This window comes from Talpa occidentalis, unplaced genomic scaffold, assembly GCF_014898055.3.
Source record: "Talpa occidentalis isolate TD23 unplaced genomic scaffold, MPIMG_talOcc4v2.1 talOcc4.4, whole genome shotgun sequence".
Taxonomy (NCBI): Eukaryota; Metazoa; Chordata; class Mammalia; order Eulipotyphla; family Talpidae; genus Talpa; species Talpa occidentalis.
In genome coordinates this window covers 10,393,239-10,407,518 of record NW_023604295.1, presented here as the reverse complement: position 1 = coordinate 10,407,518, position 14,280 = coordinate 10,393,239, and the positions used below count along the sequence as shown (strand labels likewise).

The window sequence follows — 14,280 nt, the reverse complement described above, 5'->3', positions numbered from 1 at the left end:
TTCAGGGTTGCGGGCCACTCAGTCTGTCATAACTGCTCAACTCTGCTGTAGTGATGCATACGGAGAGGGCTGTGTTCCAAAGAGATTGACATCAACAGGCAGTAGGCCAGACACATTGGAAAGGGATCCCTGATTACTTAAGGGACCTGCCCTAAGCTCTAAGCTAATCTCATGAACAAGGATGCAAGGATTTAAAGACCAAGAGATAATGGGGATCAGACAAGGAAGCTTTGCTAGTAACAACATGTTTATTTTTTCCAGCCGAGGATACAAACACAACATTTCTTAATTTAAGGAGAATATGAAAACATCAGGCAATTCCTAGAGTAATACTACAAACACAGCCTTCACCTACAGTAAAAATGAAGCCATTCAGTCATTTTGGTCATCATCCCAGTCCTTCTTCCCACTGGGAGGTTTGGGCCCACCGGCTGGTTTTGCCATAATGATCTACAAAAAGGAAAATAACCATAAAGATCACAGAAATGCAACTTTTAGAATGGAAACGCATTTTTGCACGGCCCAATCAAGATGAAGCAATTAGGTATCAGCAATCTATTCTACATATTGCACATGAAACACTAGCATAAAGTTTGTTAGCTTCCAGCAGGGTGAGGCCTTCCTACTTTTGTGGATAGTAACAGCAACAAAACCCACACATGTTAGTGAAGGGCATGTAAGACACACACTTCAAGAACCCAAAATGAGCTGAATGAAAAATATTTGCATGCACACGGTATAAATCAGTTTGGCACCTGATTTGCTACTTATATATGGGGTTCATCTTGCCAACCATCTTTATCCCAATTTCCTTGTGGATTAGGAGCTTTAGGTCCACCTGCCAGTTTTCCCATTATAATCTATAGTGGTTGACACGTAAACATTAAATTTACACTTAGCTTTTCTAGTACCTGTAAAGTTTCCTAATACCATTTAAGAGGCAGGAAGTACATTCATAAAATTCCAAGCACTTAGTTCCTTGGTAATTTAAAAAATACATCAGAAGCTTCTAATTTATCTAGAAATGCTGACCCACCATTTCCCAAGTAGAACTGTCTTAGTGTTCAACAAAGCAAAAACGGACAATATAAATCAGAGACATCCTGAAGGGGAGGAGGCGGGAGAGGGATCAGAGGGAGGGAGACAGGAGCATGGGGGACTGAGGTGATGGTGCACAGGTGCATGGGTGAAGGATACTCTAGGGACTACACCTGAAGGGGTGGGGGGAAGCAAATACAAAATAAATAAATAAATAAATCTGGAACATAAACACCCAGTCTCAATTATTGCCATAGTTGAAACTGGAGAGTCAGTTCCATTTTAAGTCATCTCGAGCTAGGATAAAATTTAAAAAGGATTTTAATAAGGTAAATTCTGTCTTCTTGTAATCACTACCAACAGCTCCTTATTATGATTAGCCAAATACTAACATCCTGTCCCTTCATTTCTACCTACAATTTGCTGTCTCTCCCAAGACTAATCTGACATGATGACTTAATGGAGTTATACTGTGCCTTTAATAGCTGCAATTTCCGTAAGTACTGACAAATTCATTGCTTAGTAATTCCAGAATCTTGCAGGAAATGGATTTCATGATGTTCACTAAAAAATACATCCCTGAAAAGTTAGAGTTCTTTTCATTTTTCTTCTTTGCTTAGAAAAAAAGGGGGGGGGGGGAGGGAAGAGGCTGAGGGCAGAGATACTATCATTTTTAACACCTTTAAGATCTTTTAGGAACTCAAGACAAAATTTGTCAGAATAGGAAAAAAAAATTTAAGAGCCCAGGTCCTAACACCCCCAGGAACAACTAGAGACGTCATCCTCCTCAGAGCTGGTAGCTGACACTTTGCTGCTGCGGGGCTTCTCAACCCTTCCATGTTGCTATTACATACTGAACTTCCTCTACAGATTTTTTAGTACAAAGGGGTTTTATGCTTAAAAAAAAAAAAAAAAAAAAAAGCAAGTATGAACCTTTAACAGATTTGGTTTTACATTACAATTTAAACATGGCAAAGTTTCTTTCACTGACAAAGTTTTCATTTTAAATTGGCTGAAATAATTTAAGTACAAGTTAGACTGTAACAAAAAAAAACCAGACAAAAATACCTTTTGAGAGGGGCACTTAGCACCCCTAAAATATACTCCCTTGAATACAATGAGAAATGTGCTATCTCCTAGTTCCATTCACTACGGATTAATGTAATTATCCTTGAAACCAAAATAGCACTTTCACTCACCTGATCCACTCTAAGTACAGTGACAGCAGCATTAGTAGCCAGCTTGATAGCCCAGTATTTCCCCAAGTAAGTATCTAGAATGCCCGCTTCCAACATGTCCTTTACAGCAGGAACTTCGGCCTGTCAACATAAAACGTGTTCTTTTACTTTATTGTTATGAAAATCATTTATTTCCAAACAACATTTACTCAGCGATTTGCCTTTTAAACTTATTACTTCTATTTTTAGGTTATATATCCAAAAAATAAAACTGGAGATTTTCCCCCCGAATACCTCAATGTCAATTTGCCTTTTAAACTTATTACTTCTATTTTTAGGTTATATATCCAAAAAATAAAACTGGAGATTTTCCCCCCGAATACCTCAATATCCAATCCAACATTTTTATTTCCTTCTTGATGTACTGCATAAAGTTTAGAGATCACTTCATTGGCTTTAACACCAGAATTTTCTGCCAGTGCCCGGGGAATAGCTTCAAATGCCTCAGCAAATTTCTTAATGGCATACTGTTCAAGTCCAGGACACGTCTGAAACAAAAGTGTGTTTATCACTGTATTTGTTTTGTTCAAGAAACCAGAAGAGAATCAGTTTCTTACAGACAGCACCATACCTCTCCATATGATGTAATTTGTTTGGCTAATTCAATTTCTGTGGCTCCACCTCCAGGTACCAGACGTTTATCCTGCAAGCAGCCCAAAAAGGAAAAAGGGTCACAAAGAAGCAGTGTGCAGTTTTCTAATCTTTGCAGGTTTCAATACATCACTGAATGAAAGCTTTTCATCAGGCTTTGTTACATTCAAATTATAAATTTTGTAAAAACTGACTGATTTGGGCCAGTTATCTTATGCACATTGCCTGGCACCTGAAAAAGGAGGATGAAAACTGAGCATGGAACAGCACCGCATCTCACCCAATTTCCACCGCAGAGCACTTCAGAGCAGTGCTCGGGCAACTGGAGTTGCACTGGCACTGAACAGCGCCACAGGCTGTCCCTGTAAAAGTAGCTTTACTCTTCATCCCTTTGCATAACTTAGAAAACTATCATATTCACCAGCAAAAGCTGCTTTGCTTTACATAAGTATTTATCTTGACATTCGCAGTGTATTCAGGAGTCGTAAACTGTTTTTGAGGCAGTACACATTACTAAATTATTGCTAATACTGACCCTTGTAAGAACTTTGAAAGTGTTAACACCGTCATCGACTGCCCTTTCTATGTCGTCCATCAGATTGTCTGTAGAGCCTCGCAGCACTATGGTAGAAATGGCACCATCTTCCTTTTCTGTCGATAAATTACATATACTTGAGAATTCAAGAAAGAAAGAGAAGATCCCACACTTACATAAACATTTTATGATGACTACATACCATGCTTAAAAACCACCACCTGTGTATCCCCAACTTCTGAGAGGTAAACACTGTCACAATGTCCCATTTCTTCAAGGACAGGAGGAGTCTGTAAGAAAATAGCCGTTGTAATGAAAGCAGTTACAACAGGTTTTACTATCTTTTAATGCTGTCCAAAATACATACCAATCTAGGAAGAGCTGTAGCACTAACTGTTTTACATAGTCTTCGGAGATCCCACTTTGAGTTTAGCCTTTAAAAACACAAAGACCTTAAACTAAGTTTTAATTTCAACAAACAGCTTAATAAAATGCAGAAATAAAGAAATTACACTGGTCCCCAAGCCACAGCCTATTGACCGCTAAAGTTTAAGCTCAGAATAAGTCTGGATTGCAACAGGCCTTGATGGCATTAATCTACATCAGGAGAGTCCATCTTTAGGATGTCGGGGATGTGTATACTCCCAAAGCACCACGGAAGCCCAGGTACACTGGAAGCATTCTGCTTTATACTTTGGTCAACTGTATGTTCTGTGATGAAGAGTGATTCATCCTATACATTGGATTAGATGCTGAGAGAGAGAGAAATAGCTAAGTTTGTCTAGTGTGACCCATAAATCTGTTCTGGGTTAGAAGTTATGTTCCTTAGCTCTCCCCACTCCCCTCCAGCTGATAGTGGGTGCCAGGTTTGTGTCTGATCTCTCTTAAGCTGTTCCTTTTGCCTGGAATGCTTCCCTGTCCCTTTCCAAGTAACCAATGTTATGGATCCTTCTGTTCTCAGCTTAAATACCAATTTTCTCAGAGGTGCCTCCCGTGCCCCTAGACCAAGTTAAGTCCTTTTGTATTTAATGCCTCTTCTGCTTTTTCTACGTCTTCATGGTGTTGGAATTGTTTGGTGTTTCCCAATAAAAATCCATTTACAGTATAGATCAATAGTTGAAGGCTGCTTCCTTACCTCACCAGCATGATGTTGTATTTGTTAGCATAATGAAGAGCCATGTCTGCCACTTTGCCACCTGTTACTATGACATTTGCACCAGTATCAGCAATAGCTTTGACTTGTGCATCCATTAGATTTTCTTCTCCCTTACTAAAATTCATCAGTTCTTCAGCAGTCTTTATCAATACCGTTCCCTAGCAAAACAAAGTGGCTATGATCAACTACAGATGTAGCTATAAAACCATTTCATCAATTCATTGTTGAGTCATAGGATTAACATTTTCTTTTTGTGTGTAAGATATGGGGTATAGGCCAGAGGTACCGGGAGGTAGGGGGTGGTGAGAGGATTCACCAGAGATAGGGGAAGCAGAACAGGCAGATCTACTGAAATACACTAAGGGGAGCAGCAGGCAAGACAGGCGAGGTCTGCCACGCCATATATGGGTTAGTTTCCTGGCCAGGGGATCAAACTCAGGCCCAAGCTGTGAGAGAGACTTAACCCCTAGGCCACCAAGGAGGCCCAGGATTAACATTTTCTCATGGAAACAATTTAAGATTTGGGAAAAAACAAAGATAAATATGCATGTTGTTATGAAGCACAATGTAAAATCTGGATGGGAACAGAAAGTCAGCTTGCTCTTAACCCCTCTCCCCCAAAGCCCTCGTGCATCTGCTCTCTGACTGCACAATGGTGCGAAAGTTAAAGAAATGTTGTATTTTTCAGATGTTGGACAGGTGTCCTGACATTTGCATTTTCACAAATGTCTACCAGTGGTGTACCAAATTAATGATGCTGGGGTTCTTTCTCAAACTTTGAAAATGTGGAATAAATGACTACCCTTCCCTGAACCTGCAACACTTTAAAAACCATCAGTAACTCAGATTTCAAAAATGTTAAGGATGAAATCAGCACTGACCTATAAATATAAACTTCAGAACACTTATTTTTAAAAACAAAGTAACTTCAAATTGCATTAGGTCAATTTTGTTTCAAGATGGGACAGAATCTCAACATTATTAAAAAATATTTTAACGTAGAGCACAAAAATACTCATACTCTCTTCAGTGGGCACGTTACATACTGAATGTGTAAGTTCTACTAGAAGTTAAGGGCTGTGTATTAGAATATAAACAATCTGTCACCATTAAATGCCTCAAGTTTTATTGTATGAATTAGATATACTAAGAACATATATGACTTTAAAAAATGGGTATGGTTCTGCAGTTTTCGGTAATGATAGTACATACCCCATTAAGAGCAACTTCTACTCAAATCTGTAGAATCCTAAAACAATCAGGAGTAGACCAAAATTTTTTATCTTTAATTTTAGTTTCGAAGTCTACATACCTTAGTTTCTGTTATCATACCATCAAAAGGACAAGAGTACACTGCTATTTTTGCATCTTTGACAGATGTCACATCACCTTCAGTTTCCTTCTTAAAAACCATGCCATGCAACACCGAAGAGGAATGGACACCAGAGCCCTAAGAAGTAAATACCAAAGTAATCAGTGATCTCATGAAAATAACCAGCTAAGCTATTGATATTTCTAAGTATCAAAAACATCCTTTTCTAAATAAAAACACCAAGACAGTGATAACCAGGGGTCAGAGGTGGGGCGGCAAACACGAAGCTGTGGAAACGGGACAGTTTTGGGAGAACAACTCCATGACCATTGCTCACTCATTCACCAGGCGCTCAGTGCTGAAGTACCAAGCGGAGTCATGAGCACTGGGAACAGAACAGGAACAAAGCTGAAGTGCTGACCTTACAATTAAAGAAGGGGGCAGAAGTGAGGGCAGGGCGGGCAGCACATGTAGTGAGAAAACATGGCATATAAAAAAAAATTTAAATATAAACACACAACTAGCATATGTATATCAGCTAAACTCAACTACATTAACAATCGCACATCAATACAAAATCATTCCAAAAGTTTTTATATCAAGTACACAAATTTTTGTGGAAAAAATACTGAAATAAACATTAAAGTGAATTTTATTATAGAACCAATAGTAGAACCAACTTCCTTCCCACTCAAAATCACCTTTCAAGCAATTTTTATAATCCCACATATATATTCTTCAAAAAATTACTATTTTATTTATGTACTATTCTCAACCCTTATGGAAAAGTAACTTTATAAAGAGAAAATAGCCGAATATCCTTTTAAATTTAACAGGGTATGACAACGTTAACAGTACGAAAATGTAAATGATGCCTCAAAAAGCAGAAGTCTAAACTGCATGAAGTGTTCCAAACCTGTAAGATTCAGGTTCACATGAACACATGTTTTTTTTTGTCTGCTCTAGAATAGTTAATGTAGTTTCTAAACTCACCAGGATTTTACAAACTCTGATGTTATCAACATTGAAATGGCCGGAATCAGGAAAAATAGACACTGTTAAGAGAAGACGACACATCAATATTTAACGGGGCACTGAGAAAGTTTCTTAGTCACACTAAGACATGTTTATTTTGGATCCTTCATTTACTCACCACATGCCTGAGCAATAAGCTTGGCCAGAAACACTTCATTACCATACTGTTTACTCATTATGGAGGTATGAAGTAGAGATGATACTTCCTCAGCATCTCTAAGATTTTTTGCAGAACAACACACCAAATCAGGAAGAATCTCATGGGCTTTTCTGCAGGCTATTTCATAACCTTCTATGACCTTAAAGAGAAGAGCAGAAACATTTCTTCAAGACACAATTTTGGCAAGACAAAGTAGCTTATTTTGGCAAGCCAATGAATATGGACATTTTCAATAGAAAACAACATAGTTCCTGAGTGATGTGTGGTGGAGCCTGTTGCTAAAGAGTAAAGGTTCTGTTGACAGCCTGAATTTGAGTTGTAACTGCCACTTATTGTGTACCAAATATTAAGCACGATTTTTCTAACTTAAGTCTCACCTTTCTCTAAAAGGGGATTAATTTTATTTTAATTAAAATTTATTTTTTATTTATACAATAGCTGGGGTACAGGCCAGAGCCATGGGAGGGTGAGAGGATTCACCAGAGACAGAGTGGGGAACAGAACAAGCAAATGGACCGAGGGAAGGAGCAGGCGTGGCAGGAGAGGTCTGCCACGCCCTGCGGGAATCTCCGCCGGCCAGGGATCAAACCCGAGCTGCAGAGGCTGCGGACTGCTTCACAGCACAGCACTCAACCTGCTGCGCCACCGGGTAGGCCCAAAAGGTGATTAATTTTAATAGGCCCCATGCATACGGTTCTTATAAAAATAGAATGAGAGGGTCTCTCTGGTGGCCTAGGGGTTAAGTCTCAGCACTATCAGGCTATCGCCAGCCACTGCAGCCTGAGTTTAATCGGAGCTGACCCACACAGCACAGCATACTTTCTCCTGTCTTGTCCTTGCTCACCTCAGCAGTGTATTTCAGCAGATCCCCCTGTTCTGTTCCCCACTCTGTCTCTGGTGACTCCTCTCACCCTCCGCACCTCTAGCCTACACCCCAGTTCTTCTATGCAAAAATCAGATAAAATCTTAAAAAAAAAAAAAGGGGGGGGGCCTCCCTGGTAGCACAAGGGGTTAAGTCTCAGCACTATGGATCCATCGGCAGCCACTGTAGCATGAGTTCAATCTCTGGCCAGGAAACTAACCCACATGGCGCAGCAGACCTCTCCTGTTTCACCCACTGAGCCCCTCAGTAGTATATTTTGGTGGATTCGCCTATTCTATTCCCCACTCTGTATCTGATGAAGCCTCTCATGCCCCCCCCCCCACCTCTGACCTGTACCCCAGCTCTTGTATGCATAAATAAATAAATCTAGGGAAAAAAAGATTAGAATAAGATACTTCATGTGAAGTCTAAGTAACATAGTGCTGGGACAGAGTAAATGGCTCATGTTACTATTACTACCAAATTGTTACTTAAGTTTGAAGCAACTGACGTGTGTGTATACATACACACACACACGCACGCACACACGCGTGCGCAAAAGTTATTGAGAGTTGTACCAGGAGACCTTACCTCAGAAACTGACAGGCCAATTCTCAGAAGCTCTTCAGCTAATTCCAGAAGAGCTCCAGCAAATACTAGAACAAAGTTTGTGCCATCTCCAACCTCTTGCTCTTGCATGTGAGAAGCCATCACTATCATTTTTGCAGCAGGATGCTGTACCTGGTAGAAAAGGTTTGAATAACAAGTTAAAATATTTGATCCTTAAAGCAATATAAAATCATTCATTTCCTCACAACTTCTGAGGCCCAGATGACGCCATATGATCCCACTGTCATAAAGTACTGACTGTAGGCACAAGAAGAAAACCCCACTCCCTCTAGCCTCTCAGCACAAAAGTACCCCTTCAGAAACTTCAAAATGCACCTTCTTTTGATAACCATTCACCAAATACATACATCTCCACGCTATATGTTCACTAAATTAAAAATAACTCCAACCACTAAGTATTAAAAAAAAAAAAAAAAAGGCGTCAGGCTCACTAAAGGAGATGTCACGTAACTTGGTCATGAGTCTAAATTTCCATGCCTATTCTTACTGTAGAATATACCTTTTGTTTTTTAAAAAGGAAATGAAAATATTTATTTAAAAAAATGTACTGAAATTTTAAGTGCTTTTCCTTTGGATTTAGATTCTTTTACATAAACAAGGAGTAACAAGTGATAATAAGAAAACAAAAGAGGTGATACTATGATTGTATGAAGATAGTAACCCTTTCACACTTTAATAACTGCAAGCGCATGATAACATACATCAACATTGAGTCACTCCCTCCATAAATATTTTGTGATATTGTACTGTTTTGTCCAGTGTGTTATTCTAAGAATATATTGTTATGTAAGACATTAGAGAAACCCATAGTTTCACTTAAAAGGATAGTGTTGAGTTCAGAAAAGTTCCGCAGGCTGTACACATCCTTCAATGACAAAGTAGACGCGCGAGGATTGGCTCTGTGCTAGCAAGTGCCAGACCCCCTCACTGGCAGTGTCTTCCCTAGAGCTCTACACTAAAGCTGCAGGAGAATGAAGGAAAACCCCATCAACTGTTTTATTTTCACAGAGCCAAACAAAGGGTCTAAATTATTTTTTCAAACAAATGTTTTAAGGTTCAGCAGTTTCTGCATGATGGAGTAATTCACACAGGTATCACACATTACAGAGATTTTAAAATTTGAGCTGCTAAAATGTTACATCTATATAGGACACCGTAAGCTAGGAAAATCTGTAATTTATTTTCATTAGAAGAGTCCCTTATTATGCAATCTGAAATGTTTTTATGTTAAAATATAATTTTGGATGACAACAAACCATTTCTTGAGTTTTTAAACCAAATTACTTACTTCCAGCTCTCTTAAAATGGTTGCCGCATCATTTGTCACAAACAACTTCTCCAGATGATTGATAACCATTTTGTTCATCCCTCAGAAATATTGAGAAAAAGAAATCCATTACTCAAACCCCCCAGGAAAATCTAATCACAATAAAAAAAAAAAATGATGTCCACTTCTTAAAATAACTGTAACAACTCTTCTTTAAGCCCATTTCATTACCCCGTGGCACTAAAGGTACACCCATATTACCACTTTCCTTTCTAATCTCTTCTCCGAGTTATCCATTACTTAAGGAGGTCTGGCCAAGGGACTCGATGTAATATAGTAGGTCCCAATACCATGCAGCCTAGGTGTATGTAATTACATTCTGAGTCTAGAGAATCACTGAAATTGCCTAATGACATATCGTTGTTTATTATGTGATACATAATTATAATTTTACTAAGGAAATGACAATCCTGTCCTATTTTGTTCAACAAATTACATCAACATGTACAAATGCAAAAAATATCTACTAAATTAGCCTTTTGTTTATTCCATAAATCCACATAATGGAATTTTCTCCATTAAATTATAATGTCATTTTATTTTTTAAAAGCTTTTGTCACAATGATCATGAGGTACTATCTCAATGGTAAAAGCACATAATTTTTCTACCCTTTCAATAGAAAAGAAGGTAACATTTTGACTCCCATTTTCTTAGAGACAGAGGTACTGATTAAGAATTGCAAACACTGTACTGGTGTCACTGAACTATGAAATAACTTTCTAAGCTATACTACAGTATGACCAAAACCCAGTTCAGTATCATTTCCTCAAAACAAATTTGAAAGAGCTAGCACACAAAATACTATTATTCCATCTTTTAAGAACAAACTAGGAAATTACCATTTGGCCCATATGCTGTACGAGTCGTTTGGGCAAGCTCCTTGCAAGCCTGTATGTTCCTGTATACAGCTTCTTCTAATCCTGAAAAATGCTGCAAAGGAAAATTTTGATTAGATAGGACAGTAAAGCACAAGAATTCCTTCCGCTGTGAAATGGAGGTGAGGTAATAACAGTATCCACCTGTTAGAATTAAGACAATCAAGCAAGATTTATGTAAGCATGGTATTTGATATTCATAAATAACACAAAAATTTGCTTATTAGTTGAATGAATAATGAATTACAATTTCAGGGATCTACATTTATACATCAAAATATAAGGACTACTTCAGGGCTCTACCTTTATACATCAAAATATGAGGACTACCATTTTTTTCTTAATAGAGTGAAAAATGCAGGAAGAGTGCTAAGACTGATCAGAGAAAGCGTGAGCTATATCACATTGATCAGCTATTTCTGAGTTTATCAGTACATCTCGATTAAAGGCTAATATGTGGTATGAATTTTTTTTAACTGTGTTACAGCCTGAGGATCGAGAAGTCAGCAGGTCTTGGAAATTCCCAATGTTTCTGCTCCCCATTTAGGGACTGCAGTACAAATATTTCAGTGCTTTTCTGAGTTACCAACACAATTCACATGCATATATATTTAAAAAATCACTCAAACACAGCGCTAAAGTGCTCAAATTTTACATTATATTTCTTTTGGTGTGGGATTTGTGGCCTCAGAGATGTTTCATGAGCCTACTGTTCATGAGATCTCTTTCCTAAAGCTGCTTTGCCCATTATAGTAGCCACTAGCCACACTTGGCTATTTATTTATTTACAAGAGCTGGGGTACAGGCCAGAGATGCAGGGAGTGAGAGAGTGGGGAGAAGAACAGGCAGACTGACTGAAATACACTGCTGAGGGGAGCAGCAGGTGAGACAAGAGAGGTCTGCCGGAGGCCCGCACACTTGGCTACTTAAATTTCAAGTAATTAAAAACAAAACAGTTCCTCAACTGTACTAGCCACAGTTCAAATTCCCAGTAACTACATGAGGCCCATGGCTACTATAGAGGAGAGAGCTGATATAAAACATTTTTCCATCATCACAGAAAGTTCTACAGACAATACTATTCTGGAGAATAACACAAAACTTTTTATAAATTCCTATAAGGAACGGTGTGTGGCCCAGCAATGGTATTAACCACCACCTGAGTAGTACCTTCAGTGACAAGGGCTATACCCTCACAACAGCATGAAGTCTGACTCTTTCCTCTCCACCCCATTCTCTGGGCAATGTTTTTTCATCCCTCTTAGCATAAAACGTAAATTCCTCCTCAAAGTTCACAACATGCTCTGGCTGTCATGGTTTTACTAACACAATACACGCACACACAGGCGGGCTATTCTGTTCGCTGCGCAACCTGCCGTTGGGACTGCTGACTCCGACGCCCAGTTGCGCTGCGCTTTCCACAATGGCTGCGCAGTTCTTAGAGAAGACACCGCGACCCATCGCTGCTCAGAAAGACGCTGCACATCAGCAGCGCCTCAAGCTCCTGGACCTGCGCACCAGGAACGCGCAGAAGCCACGGGCAGCGTGAGCTCTGTCCTCTCGCTGCGCCCATCACCAACGCTGGGCATCAAGCTGTCCCTAGAACCCTGTGCGCACCCTGCTATCAACACCCCCAGACGGGCACGTTTCACCTCAAGTCAGCTGACCTAACAGGGGCCCAGAGCCCCTCGGAGTGTGGGCAGCGTCTTACAACCTCGCACCACTTCCACGGTGCTACTAGAAGGGGAGCCCGGTTTCTTACGGAGAGGAAGCTGCCAGCAAGTGGCCCTGGCACTCCTCGAAAAATCAATTGGTTTCTCACTTTGTAACAGGGGGGTCCCCAGGAAAGGGGGAGGTTCCAGGTTCCCTGCCCCACCCAAGGGAGGGTGGAGTGAGCAGGGACAGAAGAGGCTGCATAGGAGACTGAGGAAGGAAGGAAGCAGGATGGAGCCAGGAGACCTGGAGGAGGCGCATGGAGCCTAGAGACACGTGAAGGAACTGCGCTTGTCTTTTGGTCGTGGACTGGGTGACACAGATGTGGGTGAGACCCGTGGGGAGGTGACAATGGTGGTTTTTATCTTGATTTTGTTTTTTCTTTTTTCCCTGCAGACTTGTCTGCTTGTTTGTGATTTTTTTTGTGGGTCCCCACTGGAAGGTGCTTTAGACTTGTGCAGGCTTTGGGGCCTTGCTCTGGGCCAATCCCATTTGGATGGAGCTTTACCCACGAGGGGACGGATAACTTCGGGTGCTTTATTTAGAAACTACATCCTTTGCCTTCCCTGTGTTGTTTCCTAATGTATTAAAGTTCCTTCCCATTAAAGTCTCACGTGTTTTGCACTGATGCGGCGGGAGGCAGAACCCATTCAGAGCAGACAGGTTTGGGGGTCCGGCCGCCCTCGCCCCGCTCTGCAACAGACCCCCCCAAAGCAATGCACGTCATCAGACGTCACTAGCCGGCGGCCCCGAGCCCGGCGGCCCCGCCTGCCAGAGGGGCGAACTCGCCCGGGCCTGGGCGCAGGCCCCGCGAGGCGCGCAGGACGCGAACCCCGAGCTTCGCCCCTCCCCGGCAGTCTCTGCCCCCCAAGCTCCCCAGGATCGGGGAGCGGCGGAAACACCCAGGGACCGGCGCCCGGTTGTCCCGAAAACACCTTCCTTTCTGGAACCTTCTCTCCCTCGGGCCGGAGGAGACGCCCGGCCCGTGAGGGCCTCCCCTTCGCGGCAAACCCCGCAGCCCTTCTCCCGTCTTCCCTGCCGCCCTCCATCCCCCGCTCTTACTTTCGCTCCCTCCTTGAGCATCTGGGCAAAGCCCGGGGCCTTGGGGACGTGAAGCGCCATGACCGAGCTGCAGGCGGCCGCTCACGCGCTCGCTCGGAGGATCCCGGAGGCGGCGCAGGCACGCACAGCCTTCTGGGAACGCAGCGCGCCGGCGCCTCACGCCCCGCCACTCACGCCTCCTGGGCCCGCCCCTTCCGCCCAACCGCCCAGGCTGAGGCCTCGCGAGATAGGGCGGTGTCCGCCGCCAGAACTGAGTTGACGATCCTCGATAGGTCGATCGATCGGGCTGATCGCCGAGCCGCCGGGCGGGCTTCGGACCGACGCATGCGCAGAGGACCTAGGCGCTGGGGTTTGCTGCTGGACCCTGCGGCTGTTGAGGCTCCTCGTTGCTTCCTTTGATTTTTGCAGTTTTTAAGCTGGAAGCCATGTAATCATTGTCCAGATTCAGTCACAACCTCGAGGCAGGTGTGCATTTTTTTAACCCAGTGGCAGAATATTCACCTTCAGTGTCCGCGCACCCCTAACCCCGCCAGATGGGTCCTGGCCTCCGCTCTGAGAACGGGGTGTCGGCAGGAAATCGCCCCATCTCAGGAGTTTGATAAAAAAGGAAATGCAGATGGCCAGCAGGCATCTGAAAAGTGTTCAGCATCACTTGTCATCAGGGAAATGCAAATCAAAACTACCATGAGATACCATCTTACACCGGTGAGAATGGCACATATTAAAAAACTAGCAACAACAAATG

At 41.9% G+C, this 14,280-nt stretch overlaps 1 protein-coding gene across 1 annotated transcript; it reads right to left on the bottom strand.

The window, feature by feature from the left end:
- Positions 1-235: 235 nt before the first annotated feature.
- Positions 236-13,670, bottom strand: CCT8 (chaperonin containing TCP1 subunit 8). Its single transcript, XM_037525044.2, has 15 exons — positions 13,536-13,670; positions 10,725-10,815; positions 9,846-9,925; positions 8,519-8,668; positions 7,024-7,204; positions 6,864-6,925; positions 5,871-6,008; positions 4,538-4,716; positions 3,770-3,836; positions 3,605-3,692; positions 3,403-3,518; positions 2,848-2,919; positions 2,600-2,764; positions 2,238-2,357; positions 236-450 (listed from the first exon to the last, which is right to left on the bottom strand). Exons 1-15 carry the CDS (start codon positions 13,593-13,595, stop codon positions 373-375), a joined length of 1,647 nt encoding a protein of 548 aa, XP_037380941.1. The 5' UTR covers positions 13,596-13,670; the 3' UTR covers positions 236-372.
- Between the last annotated feature and the right edge of the window lie 610 nt (positions 13,671-14,280).